Raw genomic sequence first — 21,998 nt, 5'->3', positions numbered from 1 at the left:
ATATACAATTGCAACGTTGATGAAGGGATAAACATGCATCTTGGGAAAAATCAGTTATAGAGACTTCAGAAGACCTAAAGGTAAACACTGAAAAAATTCATCAAGCCTCCGATAACAGTGTGCACTTAAGAATGAAGGAATGGATTTTCCAGAAATAAGGTCTACCATTCTTGCCAAAATCAAAATGTAGCCATGTCAACATATTATTTTATGTGTTTTGCCAGTCCTAGGGCTTGAACTCTGGGCCTGGACACTGTCCCTAAGATTCTGTGCTCAAGGCTAGTTACCACTTGGACAATGTTTGGAGTTTAGTGGAGATAAGAGTCTTATAGACTTTTCTGCCTGGGCTGGCTTCAAAGTGTGATCTTCAGATCTCAGCCTCCTGAGTAACTAGGATTATAAGTGTAAGCCAGAGGTGCCCAGCGATGGCTGTACATTAAAATGAAGACTCTCATAGCCTTAATAGTTAGATGTTCTTAGAAAAATTAAAGACTGAAAAACATATATCCAACATGTTGTGGTCTAAATGGAAAAACAAAGAGGGAGACAAAGATATAAAACTTTCTTCCCAGATACTAAAAATCTAAAACTCGTGTCTACGAGGCAGGTAAAATCAACATGCAAACTTACTAAGTTTGAAGGTGTTACCTAAGATAGAACGAACTTTACTTTCTATTCTCCTAATAGTCTCTAGGATCGCTAAAGACTCTACACTTCCTTCTTCCTCCCATAGCCTAGCTTTTTGTTTGTTTGGGGTTTTTTGTTTGTTTTGCATCACTGAGGTTTCAATTTAGGGTTCAGACTTAGACTGGTATTGTACCACTGGAGCCCCATCCTCAGGGCTCCATATTATACTTTTTTTTTCTTGCTGATTATCATTTCCCCCTTCCCCCCCCCCACCCTTCCACCACCACTACCTACTTTAAATCCAGACAGGGACCTCTCCTAATCAATTCATATTCATTATTCAAGACTTATCCTGAAAAGAACCTCCATCAAGGCTTTGTCCTGAATGCTTCTTAATCTCAGCTCAAGGGCACAAACACAATGTAGGGTCCAATAGTTTAGGGTTTATTTCATAGTGGTTTCAGATTTTCCTATGGCTTTTGTTTTCTCCATCCCATTAAAATGAAAGTACTGAAAGTATACAGAGTCACCTACGCATATTTACAACTGGTACAATCAACTATTACCTGAAATCAAGTCTGAGTGGGAAACAAAATTGTCAGTTAGCACCAACCCTCTTCTTCAGGCCTTGCTGCCTATCTGTAGCAGCAAGGGTATCTTATATAATAGGGTATCTTAAATGCCTTGAAGAGAACTTACTCAATATATTTATTCATCCATACTTGTTGCTCCCAAACTCAGCATAAAAAAGTGGTATAACATGAAAGTTTGGAAACTTAAGGAATAACCCAAGAATTTATTTATTTTTGGTGGTCCTGAGGCTTGAACTCAGGGCCTGGGTACTGTCCCTGAGCTCTTGCTCAAGGCTAGTGTTCTACCATTTTGAGATACAGCTCCACTTCTGGTTTTCTGGTGGTTAGTTGGAGATAAAAGTCTCAGGGGCCAGGTGCCGGTGGCTCACGCCTGTAATGCTAGCTACTCCAGAGGCTGAGATCTGAGGATCACATTCAAAGCCAGCCAGAGCAGGAAACTCTGAGAGACTCTTATCTCCAATAAACCACTAGAAAACCGGAAGTGGCATTGTAGCTCAAGTGGTAGAGCGCTGGCCTTGAGCTGAAGAGCTGAGGGACAGTGCCCAAGCCCAGAGTTCAAGCCACACGACCAACAAAAAAAAAAAAAAAAGAGTCTTAGGGACAGTTAGGCTGGCTTCAAATTGATCCTCAGATCTCAGCCTCCTGAGTAACTAGAATTACAGGCCTGAACCAATACCAGTGCCCAGCCCCAAATTATAATTTTAAGTATCTGACTGTGAGGCCTAGCTTTCTTTTAAAAGAAGAAAATCATTCTATACTTGATATAATGAAAGTTTAAAAATTTTTTTTGATCAAGTGGTAACTAAAAGCTACAGTAAATTAAACTTCTACTGCACAGAAAGCATAGAAGAGGGTAGTATGAGAGGCCTTAGCCAACGTACAGTCATTCTGGACTTAGACTCCATTGTAAAGGCCTTCACCAAAGGTATCCATTGTGAAGGCCTTTACAGAAAGTACCCACTGTAAAGACTTTTACTGAAAGTAAGAACTTAGGTTCCTAGAAAAATGTTCTGCCTGTAACTCCCCTAGCAATAGCCATCAGCGGATGACAGGAAAGTACCTAAAGCTCCAGATGTGCGGATGACAGGAAAGTACCTAAAGCTCCAGATGTTTCTTAAGATAGCATAGTTAATATAGTTAATTCTTAACGGCTTAGCCCAAGCACTCTAGCCAATAAGATTGTTACAAGATTCACTCACTGAATGTCAAACAGTCATGTAACTGCTAAGCTAGGTACTCCCCTACCTCAACCCTACACCCTATAAAAATCCCTGTTTAACTGAAGGGTCCACTCTCAACTCTCCGTGACAGTTGTGAGTCCAGGCTCGAGCTTGCAATAAACGACTCTGGTGTGCTTGCATAGGAATCGGCTACTTGGTGGTCTTTGGGGATCCTTATCTGGGCATAACAAGCATTGCTTATTTCTACAGGAAAGAGTAGATTTTAAAATAACGATGTAAATAATGTCACTTCTTAAATCTGGTTGTCTAGATTTTGTTTTAATGGGTTTAGTATATTTGTAACAAAATATAAGATCAGCCTCAGGCACATCTCTTTTAAGAAAAAAAATACCATCAAGACAAGTGAACAAAGGAGGGAAGTCTCTCCAGCATCACCATCTTTCACTGCAATGTGAAAAGGTGGAAGAAAAAGAGGGCTGGTTGTGGGATTTGAACCTGAGACCTCTTCTACCCTGACAGAATCATACTCCTATACCAATGAGCTACTGCACTTCTTGGTCTTCTGCTATTATAAAGGTGTATTCTACATATCCAGCAGGAATTTTTCACTGGAAGCAAATGCAGGCCACACAAAATGAGAGCGCAATGTTAGCAGGACCATGTGCCCATTCTGTCCAGGTTCCCAGCTCTTGCCTACTTGCATGATTTATATTCTTTCTTCCTTGTACATCAGTGTGACAATATGAGAATGGGCAACTATGGAGGACTGCCATCACCCTGGATACCTGACAACCAGGGGATTAAAACACAAATCCTATTCATCAGTCATTGGAGGACAACCAATCACTCCAGTGCCGAAGTTGATATCCAAGGGCTCTGGAGTAGTAGAGGGCTGCCCCAGAAACTGGATTCTGGACATACTGGACATCATCTGGACATGGCTTGTTAGTTAACTGCTCAAATAACAGACTACATCCATCCCATTTCAATCAATTCATAAGAGCCTGGCATTAAAAAGAAGAAATGAGTACACTTCTCACACTTAATAAAGACTTCACTGTGGAGCTACATTACTCTCATGATTGTGTTTCTGAATCCTCTAAAACAGACAAAGTATATGGAACACGTGCTGCAGTGAGATTTCATTAAAATGTATAAAGAGATGGATTTCTACTGTCTCAGATTCCCTAGTCTAGGAAATATTTGTTTTGCATGGTCTAGATGTGCTGCATGCAGCATGGCCAATATTCATGGAAAGGAGCCCTGGACCCAAGATGTCCCTCAACCCTACTGTCCCAGGGAAACTGGAAGAGTAGGTTATATCAAGGCCATTATGAACCTCAGGGGCTCTCTGATCAGAATACAAGTGTCAGCAAATATGGTCAGAACAACAGAGATAATTCTGCATGGAGTGAAGACCTGAAAACATTGGATGTAGATATTAGGTTTCTTGGTGCCCTTCAGAAAGTGGTCTAGTGGAAATTCTGGTGACCACAGTTGTATGATGGAAGCCAAGAAAGGTGACTTGTAAAACTATGCACGTAGGGGGTCGCTGGTGGCTCACGCCTGTAATCCCAGCTACGTAAGAGGCTGAAATCTGAAGATTGCAGTTTAAAGCCAGCCAGGGCAGGAAAGTCTGTGAGATGCTTATCTCCAGTAAACTACAAAAAATGCTCAAGAGTGCTAGCCTTGAGCACAAAAGCTCAGGGACAGAACCAAGGCCCTGAGTTCAAGCCCCAAAACTGATAGAACTAAAAACTGTGTGCCTGGGCTGGGAAGGTGGCTCAGTGGTAGAGTACCTACCTTGCATGCATGAGACCCTGGATTCAATTCCTCAGCACCACAAAAACAGAAAAGGTGGGAAGTGGTGCTGTGGCTCAAGTGGTAGAGTGCTAGCCTTGAGCTGAAGACCTGAGGGACAGTGCCCAGGCCCAGAGTTCAGGCTCCACGACTGACAAAAACCAAACCAAAACAAAACAAAAACTGTATCTATCCAGGTAATGCAGGTCCTACCCTTCCCCAGCCAAACTGGACTAGGTTATATGGGCAGGGGCTCTAGGAGCAGCCAGCCATCATCATGGCTCCACCCATTCTGCCTGGATCACAAAATTTTAGCCACACCCTCTATTTTCATGTTTTTCTCTGGCCAATGCAATACAAAAAATTGAGGCCGTGCTGCCCAGTAGCACTGGTATTCTCTCTGTTGGCTTACACCACCACTAGCAGTTGAGGGAGGCGGAGGTGCTAAGTGGCATAAGAATCAAAGTGATTTTGGAGATACAGAAAGTAAATGTCGTTGGTGATGATTGGGAGAATAGAGGTGAATTGAGAGCACCTGGTGTAATGACCAGCGGGGCCCCAATAATCAGCAGGGGGCGGGGCATCAAGAGCCTCACCGGAGGGGACAGGACATGGAGAAGCAGGGTAAGCCTCCTTGAGAGGTATTTGGTACCTCCTCTGGAGGTCACTAGGGGCTTCCTCAAGGGGCCTTTTGGGACCTTCTTCTAGACATGCCTGTGGAGAGGCGCCTCCGGGAGCAGAGCAGGGCAGGCCTGTGGAGAGTGGAGAGGCCTGCAGAGGAGGTGGAAGGAAAGAAAAGGAAAAGCCGACTTTGGAACTTTGGAGGTCTGAGATTGGAGATTTGCAGACTAATTGTTGGTTTGCAGACCAACTAATAAAGGTCGGGGCTGCCCATTGGAGGCTTGGAGGTTTGGTGTTCCAGGCTGCCCTTGGTTCTGGGTATCTAGCCCAGGACAAGGTAGTCACAGGACCCCTTTCTGATACAAATAGTGTAAATAAACTTCTTTTGTGCACCTTTAACTGTGCCTCGATGGATTGTCTCTCTTCTGAGGTCATAAGTTTGGGAATGTGCCCCCCCACTTCACTGTCCCAGCACTGGGATGTCTAAACAAGACTTACAAAATTAGCTGCAGGAAAGAAAGTACTGCAAGAATACCAGCAGAGGAATTGTCCTGATGGACTTGCAGAATCCAAGAAAAAGAGGAACATTAAAAAGGGAGGTAACCCCAAGAAAGACACAACTAGAGACTGTAATTCAACTGAAGGTGCAGCCAAAGACCATGCAGACCCTGATTCTCTCCCTCCACTGGGCACTGCCAGAGCTGCCAGGGTCAAGAGTGTCACAGGTCCCAATAACACTGAGGGCCTGGAAAGGTGCACCAACACTTGGTGCTTGCCCTGGACTCCAGCAGAATATAAAGCCAGCAGTTCAGTAATGAGATCGAACAACTGAAGCAGAAAAATAAAGACCTGCAGAACAAGAGAAAGAAAATGAAAAGATGGCCTGTGTGCAGGAAGTTCTGAAAACAAAGTTAGAGCTTCATAAGCTATCAATACAGATGTAGGTTTCAGAAAAATTTGACTTACACTCTGCCCTGGCCCACATGCAGCAGGTGGCCAATGAAAGAGAACAGGAGCACCAAGATCTTGAAAGCTGCCTGCAGGCTTCAGAGCAGCAGGTCACACAGCTAGAGATGACACTGACTGCAGTCTCCACCACGCAGAATGAGACCAACAAGAACAACCTAGAACTCACAAAAGCCCTGAATAACGTGAAGGTGCAGTTCCAGGAAAAGGCCAGAAGCTGTGATGACCTGGAGGAAGAGAACACTGAGCTGCAGAAGCTGGAAGTGCTTCTGACACAGAAGGCAGACATGAAGATCAAAGTTCGCGGGTTTCAACAAGCATTAGTGGAGCAGGCAGAGTTGGAAAGACAAATGGACAACATGAAAGAGTTGTTGACAACATTAAAGTTGGAGGGAGAGAACTTGGTGCAGGACCTGAGGGTGGAGAGATCCAGGTGGCAGGAGAAGGTCCAGCAGCTCTTGGAGCAGATGAGCAACTGAGAGAGGAGAAAGAGCAAGGGGTGAGGCAGCTGTTGGACCTAGAGCTGTTGGAACTGAGAAAGCAGCTGGCAGAGCTGCCGCCTCTGCAGCCCCTGCATTGCAGGGCCATCTCAGGTTGAGCAGCAGCTGCAGGCCCAGGCCTTCCACTTGCAGAAAGAGTTCAAGAACCCGGAGGAACAACTTCACATCCAGATACAGGAAAACCGGAGCCTCAATCTCCAGAACCTGGGGCAGCAGCAGTGGCTGTGGATACTGAAGAAAGCTGAGGATTGGGATCAGCATGCTGAGGATCGGCACAAGATCCTCAAGACAATGGAATAAGAACATGTGACTATGAAATGCACACTCATGCATAACCGAGAGCTGAAAGATCAGGTGACCCAGCTGCAGGATGCGTTCCACAGACTGAGTGGTGAGAAGGAGGAGCTCACCAACATCCTTCACTCAGAGCAGCAGGCAAAGAAAACTCTGCAGAAGAAGCTGGGCCAGGTATATGAGACGTTAGAAGAATGGAAAGAGATGGTTGAGTTAAAGAGCCAAGTGGCTCAGAATTAGCAGAAGTAGCATAACCAGAATCTGGCCTAAATGCAGGAGCTCAGAGCCACCTGTGGACGGCACATGACCTCCAGTCAGCAGCTGACCTCAGAGAGGAGGCCCTGCAGCAGCACCTGCTAAGACACATCCAGCTGCTAGAGCAGCTGAAGCAAGAGCAGGTGCAAAGCAAGTTAGGGTACCAGATGGTGCCTCAAAAGTTACAGGAGGGGCTGGGAAGGTGGTTCAGTGGTAGAGCGCTTGCCTTGCATGTCTGAGACCCTGGGTTCGATTCCCCAGCACCACATAAGCAAAAAGAAAAAAAGCCGGAAGTGGCGCTGTGGCTCAAGTGGTAGAGGCTAGCCTTGAGCTGAAGAGCTGAGGGACAGTGCCCAGGCCCAGAGTTCAGGCCCCACGACCGGACCCCCCCCCCAAAAAAAAAGTTACAGGACACATTGAAGTGCCCAGAAGCAACAAGACAGGAGAATGAGCAGCTGTGGGCCCAGCTGAGCGTCTTGTTTTTCCCTATGTAAGGTAAAGGCCTAAGCAAAGAAGAAAGGGGAGAGGAGGCAACTCCTCCTGATATGACTGTCCCTGAGGACATAGACAAGCCACAAATGATGTGGGATTTTTACCTTCAATGCTGTCAGTAGCTGAACCAAAGAAGGTGAAGTTCAGCTGACAGTTGCAGGAACACTATGCCCATTGCCTGTGCCTGGCCAGCCTGTCAGCTCAGTTGCAGATAAAGCTGGAGCACCATGTCCTCTTCCCCAAGAGCTGGAACCATGAAGTGCATGGAGACAGGGAGCAGGACACACAGGTGCCCAAGAAGAAGCTGAAAATCTGCTTCATCCATGAACTGCCTGACAAGGTGGACCACCAGAATCAATCGGATGACCTGCAACATTGATGCAGCCAGCTGTCAGAACACATCAGCACCACTGAAAAATCCATAGTGTTCTATAAAGAACAGATGGAAGTCCTGAATGAGTTGTGCCAGGAGAAAGACAAGCGCATCAACCAGCTGTCCCAGGAAAAGGAGAAGGAGGAGCTGCAGGAGCTGCTGTTGCACCTTGCAGGTGAAGGCACAGAGTGCCAGGACAAGATGCTGGCAGCCACTCAGGCCCCCTTACACCTGTGGGGTCCCACGGAGATGGAAGTTATGGAGGAGCAGCAAGGTTTCAAAGTGGTACAACTTGAAGACAAGGAGAAGCTGTGGTGCCTAGTACCCTGGAGAATGCCACCACCAAGCAGATTGTGCCACCGCTGCCCAATATCCAGCAACACCAAGAACTTGCAGGCTTGGATAACAAGTCCACCTTCCCTTTCCTCTCCAGATTGATGCAAACGATGAGTTTGAGATAATTACCATCTGAAGACCTTGCAGTCACCACCTAGAGAAGTGCGCTCCTATCCTCTTTCACATACTTTAGGACATGGCAGCTGGGTGGCATTCTCTGTGTAACTGGAGGCCAGACAGGGCAGAGGCTGCTGGGAGGTGGTCCAAATTCTAGGGACACCAAATAGTCCATTGGTTGCCAGCAAAGGGGCTCATATGATGGTTTATTGCAAAGGAAGATGTTTTCTCTTAGCATATTGTATTAGTGGTGTTATTTTATAAACTACTTCCATATTTAACATACTCATTATTTTCTGATACATTCTTATGCTGATTTATGGGGTAGTTTTCTTAATTATTTTCATTTTTAAGAAAAATTTCTAAAGGAAAAAGTTCTATTTCCTCAAGTTTTTCCATTATTTAACACTAGATGTTGGTGCATTCATGTATTTTTAATATTGTACACAAGGAACACTGAATTTTCTTGTTTGTATTTAATATACTACAATGGTAGTATATTAAATGGTAGTACTAAGGTGAAGAAACAGTACAAACTATGAAAAAGAAGAAAAGGTTATTAGACCTGACAGTTTGGAAAAAAAGAAATATTAATAAAACAAATGGAGGTGTCTTGTAGTGGGAAAACATACAGAGAGCAGAAATATAATGAAGAATAATACACAATTATAGAACATCAATAATGAGAATGTCAAGCATCACAATTTTTGAATTATGAACTGTTCAGATGCTAAATGTGGCATATTCATTGAATCAAAATATTAAAATTCAAAATAAGAAAAATATACCATTAATGCAGTGCAAAGGCATTTACAAAGTGCAAGCCACATACAAGAAGCAAGCTCCCAGTCTTCTGAGTGCTTTTAACAGCGTCCTTTGGGGACAGATAAACATGTAAGAAAAAAAATATGAGCCAGGCACCAGTGGCTCATGCATGTAATTCGAACTACTCAAAAGACTCAGATCAAGGGCTGGGAAGGTGGCTCAGTGGTAGAGTGCTTGCCTTGCAATGCATGAGGCCCTGGGTTCGATTCCTCAGCACCACATAAGCAAAAAGAAAAAAGCCGGAGGTGGCGCTGTGGCTCAAGTGGTAGAGCGCTAGCCTTGAGCTGAAGAGCTGAGGGACAGTGCCCAGGCCCAGAGTTCAGGCCCCACGACTGGACCCAAAAAAAATAAATAAATAAATAGAAAAGCAAAAACCAGTCAAATAATTTTTCCATCCAAAGTAAAGAAATTACAGTGTCAGTTATAAAGTTAGCTCAACTAGGAGTCAATTTCAAAACATAGTTTGGTTTCAAAAATCTCCATCAGCAGGTTGGAGGTACAGCTCAAGTGGCACAGCACTTTGCTTTTAAGCCTGAAGCCCTGAGTTCAAACCCCAGGACTGCTAAAAAAATAGGGTCAACTTCAAAATATTATAGTATTCTAATGTTCAACTTACAAATACTCTCAAATAACAAAACACACAAAGCAAGCAATATAAACTACTAGGACTTCCCACATTACTTGACTAAAAAAAGAAAACCAAATGTAACCAGTACACCCTCCAAAAATTTTCCCAGTCTCCTAAAACTTTACTTACTCTATCACTTATTTTAGGTGATGCTCTTATTTTTAAAATCAATATTATACGTATTTTATCTCAAAGACAAATGAGTATGTGAACTAATTTGCAAATAAAAGCACCTATGAATTCAGGGCACATACTGTATTATTATTACTGAACAGCCAACAATCTCACAAATGTTAGTGACTTTAGTCACATGAAAATGTGATTCTTTAAATAAGATCAAAGTACATTAAAAAAGAAAATTCTCAGCTAGGCACTGGAGGCTGGGATCTGAGGATTATGGTTCAAAGCCAGCCAGGGCAGGAAAGTCCAAGAGACTTCTTTTCTTTTTTTTTTGGTGAGACTACCATACAGAGGAGTTACAATTACATGGGTCCATGAGACACTTATCTCCAATAAACCACCAGAAAACCAGATGTGGTGCTGTGGCTCAAGTGGTAGAGCGCTAGCCTTGAGCTGATGAGCTGAGGGACAGTGCCCAGGCCCAAAGTTCCAGCCCCATGACTGACCAAAAAGAAAAAGAAAATTTTCATTTCTATTTTTCTCAAACCTACTTTCTAATATTACCAATGTGATTTTTGATTTCTAACACCACCAGTTCAGAAGCCACATAAATGCATAAGTAAACGATCCTAATCTTTGCTTACCAAACACATTATATCAAGTTAGATGTATTGGGTGTGGTAACACCCAACTCAATCTGCTCATTATTTCACAAGATTCCACACACACAAAAAAAAGGAAAACTGCTTAAAATGTCAACGAACCAGAAACTTCCCCCAAAGCTGAATGTTTGAAAAGCTATCTGGGCCTCCAAATCTGATAGGCTACTATCAACTTCTCAGACTCACCATTAACCATCTAAAGATGCCCTCTAACTTGTCATTTTCCATATCACACTGTTTTATTGCTGGACCAAAAAAAATAGGTTTATTTTATATTTCAAACTCATTTCTTACTATATCCACACTACCAGAGAACTTGGCATTCTGTAGGCACTCAGCACTTGGAACCTTTATATCGCCTCTCTTGAAGCTCCTGTGCAATTCAGAGGCTAGCAGAGATCCTAAGGAACTAGACCTTTGGATGTGGCAATCCCTGTGGCAAGCAAGAGATAAGGCTCTAAATTCTTCTGAGTTAGCCGGCATTCATTTGAGGTTTCAGCATGTAGAACTGAGTTGAGTTCAAAAATGTTACTTTGTATTTAAACAACTAGTTTATATGTTCGCAACTCTAGGGATAAATTTACTCTACTCTGAAATGCCAATAATTAGTAATGATTTTAAAAACTGGTTGTTTAAACTTATAACCTTCACTTAAAAAAGAGAATCTGAGGCTGGGAATGTGGCTTAGTGGTAGAGTGCTTGTCTAGTATGTATGAAGCCCTGAGTTCCATTCCTCGGTATCACATAAACAAAAAGAAGCCAGAAGTGGAGTTGTGGCTCATGTGGTAGAGCACAAAAGTCCCTTGAGCAAAAGAAGCTCAGACAGTGCCTAGGCCTGAGTTCAAGGCCTAGGACTGGCAAAAAAAAAAAAAGTAAAAACATTAAAAAAGTTATTCGCCTAAGAAGAAATTCTATCTCTTCAGAACAATAGTTGTCAAGTTTTAAGCTAATTCAGTATATTTGACACTCTGAACAAATCATGCTGATATCTAAGATGTATACTGAATTAAGAAAACTCTGCAAAAGCCGGGTGCCAGTGGCTGATGCCTGTAATCCTAGCTACTTAGGAGGCTGAGATCGGAAGATAGCGGTTCAAAGCCAGCCCGGGCAGGAAAGTCCATGAGACTTTTTTTTTTTTTTGCCAGTCATGGGGCCTGAACTCTGGGCCTGGGCGCTGTCCCTCAGTTCTTCAGCTCAAGGCTAGCACTCTACCACTTGAGCCACAGTGCCACTTCTGGCTTTTTCTGCTTATGCAGTGCTGAGGAATGGAAGCCAGGGCCTCATGCATGCAAGCGCTCTACCACTGAGCCACCTTCTCAGCCCCTCCATGAGACTCTTATCTCCAATAAACCACTAGAAAAAAAACGGAAGTGGCGCTGTGGCTCAAGCAGTAGAGCACTCGCCTTGAGCTGAAGAGCTGAGGGATAGCACCCAAGCCCAGAATTCAAACTCCACAACCGACCAAAAAAAAAACTCTGCAAGTGAAATTTCAAATTATTTTTCCTGCTGCTAAGGTTTAAACAGAGCCAGGCCTCATCCAGCTTAGCACTCTACAAATAAGTCACATATCCAGCCTGTTAGCTGATGAACTGGCGATGGAGTCTTGAGGACATTTCTGTCCAAGTTGTCTTCAAACTGTGATCCTCTGGATCGTAGCTTTCTGAGTAGCTAAGATTATAGAAAGGTGCCACCAGTACCTAATAGTCTTACTTTTCCTTATAATTTGTAGATAACTACCATAAACAATACTGAATCCATCTGCCCTGCAGATGGCCCTAAGGGGGGGGGGGGGCATGCAGCTGTCACGGTGTCTGACCTTCACACTGTTTATGCCCAGTCACTATTACCACATTGTGTCTCTCCACAGTGAGAGGCACAATGTTTGTTTTTGGTGTCCGTTTTGGGGCTTGAACTCCGGGCTTAAACTTTGTCCCTGTTTTCTCATTCAAGGTTGGTGCTCTACCACTTGAGTCACACCTCCGCTTCCAGCCCTTTGGTGGTTAATCAGAGATAAAAGTCTCAGGGACATTCCTGCTCAGGCTGGCTTAGAACCATGATCTTCAGATCTCAGCCTCCTAAAGTAACTAGGATTACAGGTGTGAGCCACCAGTACCCTACTAGTCCTTATTTATATCTCTTTAATTTCTACTAAAACACATTATCTGAATAACTGTGACTATAATATTATACAACTAAAATAAAATTAAGGTTGACTCTACCCAAGAGAACTAAAATATTACTAAACATTCAACAATAACTTTCCTTTGTACATCTCAGAAGTCAGTTTAACTTAAATCTCATTTTTCTACTGTAATCAAAGTGTGATTTCCAAAATCATGACTTCCTGATAAGTGAAATGTGACACTATGTATGTATAAATATATGTAAATAGAGAATCCCATATGCATACATATACACATACATATATGTGGGGTTATCCAAAAGGTACCCACTTCCTTGATGGAAGGAAGGATAGAAAACAACACATACTATAACAAAATAAGAAATAAGGCAAGACAAATTGATTCCTGAATTCTTTTCATGCATTTTATTTCTGGTCACTTCCATGTGTAACATGTATTAAGTAATAAACTAATACTATATAAAAGTATAAAAAGAAGCTGGCACTGGTGGCTACTGCCTGTAATCCTAGCTACTCAGGAGGCTGAGATCTGAAGATCACGGTTCAAAGCCAGCCTGGGAAGGAAAGGTTGTGGGACTCTTGTCTCCAATTAACCACCAGAAAGCCAGAAGTGGCATGGTGGCTCAAGTGGTAGAGCACTTGCCTTGAGCTGAACAGCTTGAGGGACAGCACCCAGGCCCAGAGTTCAAACCCCACAACTGATTTTTTTAAGTATAAAAAGTATTACTTTTTAGGGGGGGAGGGGGGGGGCTGGGAAGGGATGTGAAGGATAAACAAAGGAGGAGGCTGCAATGCTTGGTAAGAAATGTACGCATTATCCTGCCCATGTAATTGTAACCCCTCTGTACAGTATGTTCACAAATAAAATAAATTTTTAAAAAAGTATTACTTTTTAAATGGTTTTTGTAATTTAAAAACATAGATCCAAGTTTGTAGTCATCAGCTACCCAAATACAATATTGGATCTAAGCCCTTAAAAAAGCACCTATCCATGAGAATCCAAGTACTCTGTCAACTGTATAGTTTATAACAATGGCAAAGTCAGGTGTTTTTTTCAACATCACCGAAGTTATGGCCCAAAACTACATTCAATGACAAATCTTAGATAAAGTGATTAATGACTAAATCAATAATTGATTTTTTGTGTGTATTACATAAAGAGAATTCACCAAAACATGTGTTTTAATTTTCTTTTTCTTATCAACTTCTAAAATATCTTAAGACAATTTCTCAGCAACCCTATCAAAATATAAATAATTTCTAAAAGTTTTATTTCAAATCCATCCCTAAACTAAATAACATTTTAACATTCCCCAAGTGCCAAAAAATGATAAATTACAATTTTAAAAAACTTCTATTTATTTTCAAGTGTATCTGCCCTTTTTTAAATATTTGAAAAATTAGAATAACTCAAGGATAGAATTAAAGAATGAAATATGTTTCCTTGCAGGACAGTAATTTTCCCTTTCTAGTTTTTTTTGTTTTTTTGGATACTAAACTTCAAATACCTCCAAAGCCAATGCATAAGGTATTGGGGACATTTTTCTTTTTCTCTTTTTTTTTTTGTTGGTTGTGGGGCCTGAACTCTGGGCCTGGGCACTGTCCCTCAGCTCTTCAGCTCAAGGCTAGTGCTCTACCACTTGAGCCACAGCGCCACTTCTGGCTTTTTTTTTGCCTGCTTATGTGGTGCTGAGGAATTGAACCCAGGGCCTCATGCATGCAAGGCAAGCACTCTACCACTGAGTCACCTTCCTAGCCCCAGAGGACATTTATTAAATATCTGAATACATTTTGTTTCTTATGCCTCAATCTCTACTGTATCATCATGTGAACCATTTTTTGTCTGTATACAGGGTGAAAGGTTGAGTATTTCAACTTTTCATGACCAAGAATGCTCTTTTAGTCTACTAGTGCTGGAAAATCCAACGTGGGTCATCAGAGTGTCTTCTTTTCTGATAGAGGGAACTGTGCAAGGCATAGGTGTAAATAAAATGGAGGATAGAAGGAATAAAGATAAAAAAAAAAGTACTAAATATACTGTGAGACTAGTCTGTATTTGAATTACTGATTCACAATGTTTTCCTAAATAGAATTAACAAATGTGCCCGTTATAGTTCCACAAGTAACTAAAAATCATACAAATCCAAAGAGGATTGCAGTATTTCTTAGACAACTTTACAAGTGAGAGTAGACATAAAGCTGAATTCCAATATTCACTTATTTAAAAAAAAATGGTACCCATTAAATGCATGGCATCATGCTGAGAACCATAAAGGGCGATGGCAAATCATTTACACAAATAGTTACCTTCAGCTGAAACCCAGTTTCATTCACAGTCTCCTTCCAGTTACCTTCCTGAAAATTAAAAGTTAACTTTAGAAATCATTACTGTAAAGTCAAACAATCCCTATATTCTATTCCACATCAGATAAACTGAATACCTACCATTCTGTTCTTATTTCAAAGGAGGTTGGAGACAGTGAGAAATTCTTTTCACTTTAAATTTAAACATACAATGTGGCCGAGCACTGATGGCCTGTAATTCTAGCCATTAAGGAGGCTGAGATCTGAGGATCACAGTTCAAAGCCAGCCGGCACTGGAAAGTCTATGAGGCTCTTATCTCCAATTAACCACTACAAAACCAGAAGTGGCACTATGGCTCCAGTGGTAGAGCACTAGCCTTGAGCTAAGGAGCTAAGGTACAGCACTCAGGCCAAGTTCAAGCCCCACGACCAACAACAACAACACACAAAAAAAACAACTTAGCCAGAAAAGTGATGTAATCCAACAATTTTTGGGGGAAGGGGTCAGTTATAGGGCTTGAATTCAGGGCCTAGGAATTGTCCTTGACCTTTTATGCTCAAAGCTAGTGCTCTACCACTTTGAGATACAGCTCCACTTCTGGTTTTCTGGTTGTTAACTGGAGATAAAAAGCCTCATAAACTTTCCTGCCCGGGCTGGCTTTGAACCACGATCCTCAGATCTCAGTCTCCTGAGTAGCTAGCATTATAGGCATGAGCCCACTAGCATCTGGCTTAATCCAACAGTTTGAAATTCAAAACTCTACACAGTAAATGGCATATAAAAAGCTAACTCCAAGAAGATTCTGAAGAATAAGTAGTATAAGCTAGTTATTGGTAACTCATATCTTTTTGTTTTTTCTTTTTTATGCCAGTCCTGGGGCTTGTACTCTGGGTGTGGGCACTGTCCCTGAGCTTCTTTTGCTCAAGACTAGCAGTCTACCACGTGAGCCACAGTGCCACTTTTGGTTTTTTCTGTTTCTGTTTATGTGGTAGTGAGGAATCAAACCCAGGGTTTCATGCATGCTAGGCAAGAACGTTACCACTAAGCCACATTCCCAGCCCCCAAATGAGTTTTTTGTTTATTTTGTTGGTCGTGGACTTTGAACTCTGGGCCTGGGAACTGTCCCTCAGCTCTTCAGCTCAAGGATAGCACTCTACCACTCCAGCCCCAGTACCACTTCCAGTTTTCTGATGGTTTATTGGAGATAAGAGTCTCATAGTCTTTCCTACCAGGGCTGGCTTTGAACCACGATCCTCAGATCTTAGCCTCCTGAGTAGCCAGGATTACCTGTGTGAGCCACCAGCACCTGGCTCAAATGAGTATTTTTAAAAGACTAAAAGAAAGTTACCTGTGTTAAAAACAAATAGAAGATTTTGTCTCTACAAAGGATGGGATGTGAAGCAACTCTCAAGAGGAAGTTTTCTAAGCCAATCCGCCGTCTCTCAACAAAATCTGGATCCATGTTGTCAGCAGAAAGTTTATGCCAAACAAATTCTGCCTACATAAACAAAACCACCATTAAGAATATCCTCAGTGATTAGAACTTCTACACTGCTACCATTTTACTTCTTACCCGTTTTTCTGGTAGAGGTGGCACAACAATATGTGGATAGTAAACCAAAAGGTAATTTCTTAACAACTCAAACTCACTATACCGCCTCCACAGTGAGTCTGTTAGGACACTCTGACCATCAGCATGTTCAACTGACCTGAAAAGGAATGAAAGATCACTTATATCTCTTATTAGAAATAAAAATACAGAGCTTAGAAGTGCTTGCCTAGCATGCATGAAGCCCTGGGTTCAATTACTCAGTACCACATAAACAGAAAAAGCTAGAAGTGGTGCAGTGACTCACGTGGTAGAGTGCTAGCCTTAAGCTAAAGAAGCTCAGGGATAGCCAGGTGCTGGTGGCTCACACCTGTAATCCTAGCTACTCACTAAGATCTGAGGATTGTGATTCAAAGCCAGTCTGTGCAGGAATATCCATGAGACTCTTATCTCCAATAAACCAACAGAAAACAGAAGTGGTGCTGTGGAGTTCAAGTGGTCGAGTGCTAGCCTTAAGCTGAAGAGCTGAGGGATGGATAGCACCCAGGCCCAGAGTTCAAGCCCCACAATGTGGGGTGGAGGGGTGTGCTCAGGGACGGTATCCAGGCCCAGAGTTCAAATCCCAGGACTAGCGAAGGAAGGAAGGAAGGAAGGATGGATGGAAGGAAGGAAGGAAGGAAGGAAGGAAGGTAGGAGAGAGAAGGAGAGAGAGAGAGAGAGAAATAGAGAAATATAAGCAGGGTGCCAGTGGCTCACAACTTTATCTTAGCTACCCAGGAGGTTGCTAAACTGGTCTAGATCTTTGGTCCTCTCAATCTCAGCCTCACAAGTTGCTAGGACTACAGGTGTCAACCACTGGTGACTGGCCTATCTAAGCATATTTCTAACAGAAAAATTCCTCCAGCTGGTGGCTCATGCCTGTAATCTTAACTACTCAGGAGGCTGAGATCTGAGGGTCAAGGTTCATAGCCAGCCTAGCCAGAAAGTCCATGAGACTTTTACCTCCAATTAATCAGCAAAAAGTGTGGCCTAAGTGGCAAAATGCCAGCCTTGAGTGAAAAAGTCAAACAAGAGTATAAGGCCGTAAGTTAAGGCTCACTATCAACGCACACAAACACACACACACACACACACACACACTTCTTGGTACATAAACATACTCCATTTACAACATCTATCAGGAAACATGTAACAGCATCTAATTGGTTTTACATGATATATAATTTAACTGTAATATGTAAGTAGATATTATCATAAGTCCTATCTTTATGGATTAGAATTAAGTAATGACATATTGCCTCCCAAGCCATGAAGGTATTTCTACCTATTCTAAAGCATACATTTTCTTATATGTCTATTTTAGAGGAGGTAATCTCATAGGAACAGGAATATACCAAAAGAAAGAAAGAAAGAGAGAGAAAGAGAGAAAGAGAGAAAGAGAGAAAGAAAGAAAGAAAGAAAGAAAGAAAGGAAGGAAGAAAGAAAGGGGAGGGAGGGAAGGAGGGCAGCCGGGCACTGGTGGCTCAGGCCTGTAATCCTAGCTACTCAGGAGGCTGAGATCTGAGGATCACAGTTCAAAGCCAGCCTGGGCAGAAAAGTCCGTGAGACTCTGATCTCCAATAAACAACTAGAAAATGGGAAGTGGCGCTGTGGCTCAAGTGGTAGAGCTCTCGCCTTGAGCTGAAGAGCACAGAGCTAGTGCCCAGGCCCAGAGTTCAAGCCCCACGACGGACAAAAAAAAAAAGAAAGAAAAGAGGGAGGGAGGGAAGGAGAGAGGGAGGAGGGAGGGGAGGGAGGGAGGGGGGAGGGAGGGTGAGGGGAGGGAGGAAAAACTCAGAGGGAACTAAAAACCAGTGGCTTTAGTCTTATTCAATCCCAGTCTACTAAAGTATATCTAGCCAGGCATAGTAATTCAAATCTGTAATCCTAGCTACTCCAGAGAGAGGAGATCAAAAGGCTCATGGTTTTCCTCCAGATCATATTTTAACCAATACAAAAAGTTGGACATGGAGGTATCCCATTTTCACAGCCATTCCGGTAGCGTGGACTAGGAGAATGGTGGTCCAGGCTTGTCCAGCATAAAACAAGACTGTATTGGAAAAATAACTAAAACAAAAAGGGCCAGGGATGTTGTTCAAGTGGTAGAGCACCTACTTAAATTTAAGCCTACTTCCCCTTACCTACCTTGTTTCAATAAGGTAAGCAGTATAGGTTTCTTGCATGTTCATGGCATTTCTTCCAGTTCGCTTTTCTGCTTCTGAAACACTGATTTCTATCTTCTTCAACCAAAAATTATTTTCTGTCATCTAAACAAAAGTAAATAAAAATTTAAAACCCTTTAAGATGGAATTATTAGTGAGGATAACAGAGGAGGGGTGAATATTATTCCTTATAGGCATATAGGAAAATTTTATAATGAAATCTACCATTTCGTACAATTAATATACACTACTTGAAAAAAATTGCATAGCTATTATAATAAAACCCAATATTGGTACAGATTTCAAGGTAGTTTTGTGTGTGTGTGTGTGTGTGTGTGTGTGTGTGTATATGTTTTTTTCTTTTGGTCAATTGTGGGGCTTGAACTCTGGGCTTGGGTGCTGTCGCTCAGCTCTTCAGCTCAAAGCACTCTACCACTTAAGCCACAGTGCCACTTCCAGTTTTCTAATGGTTTTAATAAAGAGTCTCACGGCCTTTCCTGCCCAGGCTGGCTTTGAACCGTGATCCTCAGATCTCAACCTCCTGAATAGCTAGGATTATAGACGTGAGCCACTGGCACCTGGCAGTTTTGTATATTTGACTGTTAGGGTGGCTAAATGACAGCAAATGACAATCTATCCATGCACTATAGTACATTAACTTTTTCGGATGTATTTTAACAGATACTATACATTTAATTATTAAAATTTGGACATTTTTTGGAAATGATCATGAGTAAATCTACTTAGAAATGCATCCAGGGCTGGGAATGTGGCTTAGTGATAAGAGTGATTGCCTAGCAAGCAGGAAGGCCTGGGTTTGATTCCTCAGTACCACACAAACAGAAAAAGCCAGTGTGGCACTGTGGCTAAAGTGGTAAAGTACTAGCCTTGAGCACAGAGAGGCTCAGGGACAGTGCCCAGGCCCCGAGTTCAAGCTCCAGGACTGGCAAAAAAGAAAAAAAAATGCATCTAGGAAAAAAACAAAGCACAAAAAATGAAAAACCTTGGGCTGGGGAGTACAGCTAAGTGACAGAGTGCTTTCCCAGCACAAGTGAGGCCCTGGGTTTGATTTGAACTCACTATACACAGGATTGTACAAAGACAGTGATGGAAGGCATCAGGCATCCATAATCCCCCATCCCACCCCCAGTTAGGGAATAAATGCTCTGCTGACTCTGACATCAAACTTGGGAACTGTAGAGCTGAGGAAGATCTACAACTTGGATATCAGCTCTCAGCACAGGGTAGATCCCCATCCCCAACACAAGCCCTGGATCAGGCAGCTGTGCAGTGTTCCAGGAATAGCTTATACACAGCTTACATACAGCAGCCAGTGGGCAAAAAAGGACCCCACCTTCCAAATACCAGAGATATATCTGTGTGTGTGTGTGTGTGTGTGTGTGTGTGTGTGGAAGGACCCCACCTTCCAAATACCAGAGATATATCTGTGTGTGTGTATGTGTGTGTGTGTGTGTGTGTGTGTGTGTGGAAGGACCCCACCTTCCAAATACCAGAGATATATCTGTGTGTGTGTACACACATGAGCCCACACACACACATCAGTCCTAGGGCTTGAACTCAGGGCCTGGGAGCTATCTCCTTAGCTTTTCACTCAAGGTTAGAGCTCTTCCCCTTGAGCCACACTCCACTTCCGGCCTTCTTGTTAGTTTAGTATGAGTAAGAGTTTCATGGAAGGGAAAAGGAGGGGAGGGGAGGGGCAGGGAAGGGAGAAGGGGAAAGGAGGAAGAGGGAAAGGGGTAGGGGGAAGGGGGAAAGGGGAAGAGGGAGGAGGAAAGGGGAAAGGGGAGGGGGAGGGGAGAGGGAGGGGAAGGAGAAAAGAAGAAAAGGAGAAAGGGAGAAAGGAAGGAAAATAAAGCCAAAAGGAAACTCTAAAAAATACTTGATGCAAGATCTACCGACAAGAATTTTTAAATAACTGCCTTGACTAATGATTTATACCTATAATCCCAATTACTTGGGAGGATTAGATAAAAGGATTATGGCTCCAGGCCTAACTAGGCAAAAGAATTAAGGATACCAAATAATAAACTGGGCATGGCATTGTGAAAGGAAGGCATAAGTAGGAGGATGGTGGTCTAAGGCCAGCCTATACACATACACAGAAAAGACAACAAGAGGTCTGACACAAATGATAGAGTGTTTGCCCAGAGGGTATAGGCTCCAAGGGCCAGAGTTCAAATCCTGGGGGGAGGGTATTTTTGAGCCCTCAGGGGAGACACTCAGATCAATTCTCCCTCAAATGTTTAATCCTATCTCTGCCGAAGATTAGCTGTGCAACTCTGGGTAAATTATTTTACATCTCTGGGTTTCAGTTTCCTTATCTCAAAAAAACAGAACCTGCAATTGATCCAAGTGCTGGAATAAGAACCTTCTGCAAAGTGATATTAAGAAGGGGTCTTTTAAATGGAAGGACAAAGGGTGAACAAATGCAGCAGTGGTACTAACTAGATACTTTGTTGAAAATGAATTTTACAACTTGTGGATGGTTAGGGGAAAGAAAAACTGGGAGAGGGAAAGGGTGACATTGTCTAAAAAGAAATGTTCTCATTACCTGACATAACTCTAATTCCTGTCTACGTCACCTTTATAATAACAATTTTTTTTTTAATTTTTGCCAGGCACTGGTGGCTCAGGCCTATAATCCTAGCTATTCAGGAGGCTGAGATCTGAGGATCACGGTTCAAAGCCAGCCCAGGCAGGAAAGTCCATGAGACTCTTATCCAGTTAACCACCAGAAAACTGGAAGTGGTGCCATGGCTCTAGTGGTATAGTACTCACCTTGAGCTGAAGAGCTCAGTAGACAGCACCCGGGCACAGAGAGCAAGCCCCATGACCAACAAAACAAAAACAAAAAAAAATTTTTTTAAAGAAGGGAACAGGCCCTTGGGAAGTGAGCCCTCCTCAAGTTTTATGACAATACTCAGATCCTTTCCACCTTCCAGCATGTGAGGACAGAGAAGACAACCTACAGCAGGCTGGCAAGTGGTCCTTCAACAGGCAATAAACCTGTGAGTGCCATGATGTTGGACTTCCAGACATGTCTATTGTTTGATAGAGCCCAAACTGACTAAGACTAGACCTAACTCAGGAAGTCAGGGAAAACAGTAATAAGCTTATGTATTGAAGGAGTTTCTGGCCTGGCACAATATATGCTCATCCACTGGAATGAAGCCAGTGTGACTGAGGGTCATGAGCAAGTCTACCAGGGCTTACTCACTCAAGATGTACCACCTAAAGCAGGAAAGGGAACTGCTGTTCCTAGTGCAGATAGATAGTGCTATTTTCACTTCCTTCAGGAGTATAAATACCATGACAGGCAGGACAGCTTCATGGCACATTATCTGCAAACCTCAGATTTGTGAGTATAAAACAATGTGGTCAAGCCAGGC

The 21,998-nt window shown here is 42.7% G+C and overlaps 1 protein-coding gene across 1 annotated transcript in view; it reads right to left on the bottom strand.

Annotated features, from left to right (window-relative positions):
* The window catches only part of Snx4 (sorting nexin 4), a 52,478-nt gene that overhangs the window by 22,853 nt on the left and 7,627 nt on the right, over positions 1-21,998 (bottom strand). The window contains exons 2-8 of the mRNA XM_013019320.1: positions 18,572-18,693; positions 16,412-16,547; positions 16,187-16,336; positions 14,802-14,888; positions 7,556-7,696; positions 6,202-6,672; positions 5,958-6,057 (exon numbers count right to left, since the gene is read on the bottom strand). Coding sequence (XP_012874774.1) covers positions 5,958-6,057; positions 6,202-6,672; positions 7,556-7,696; positions 14,802-14,888; positions 16,187-16,336; positions 16,412-16,547; positions 18,572-18,693 — 1,207 coding nt within the window. The remainder of the gene's footprint in view (positions 1-5,957; positions 6,058-6,201; positions 6,673-7,555; positions 7,697-14,801; positions 14,889-16,186; positions 16,337-16,411; positions 16,548-18,571; positions 18,694-21,998) is intronic.

Source organism: Dipodomys ordii, unplaced genomic scaffold (genome assembly GCF_000151885.1).
Source record: "Dipodomys ordii isolate 6190 unplaced genomic scaffold, Dord_2.0 Scaffold45, whole genome shotgun sequence".
In the NCBI taxonomy this organism is placed as follows: Eukaryota; Metazoa; Chordata; class Mammalia; order Rodentia; family Heteromyidae; genus Dipodomys; species Dipodomys ordii.
The sequence above is the reverse complement of the archived record's forward strand: the minus strand, read 5'-3'. Positions and strand labels throughout refer to the sequence as shown.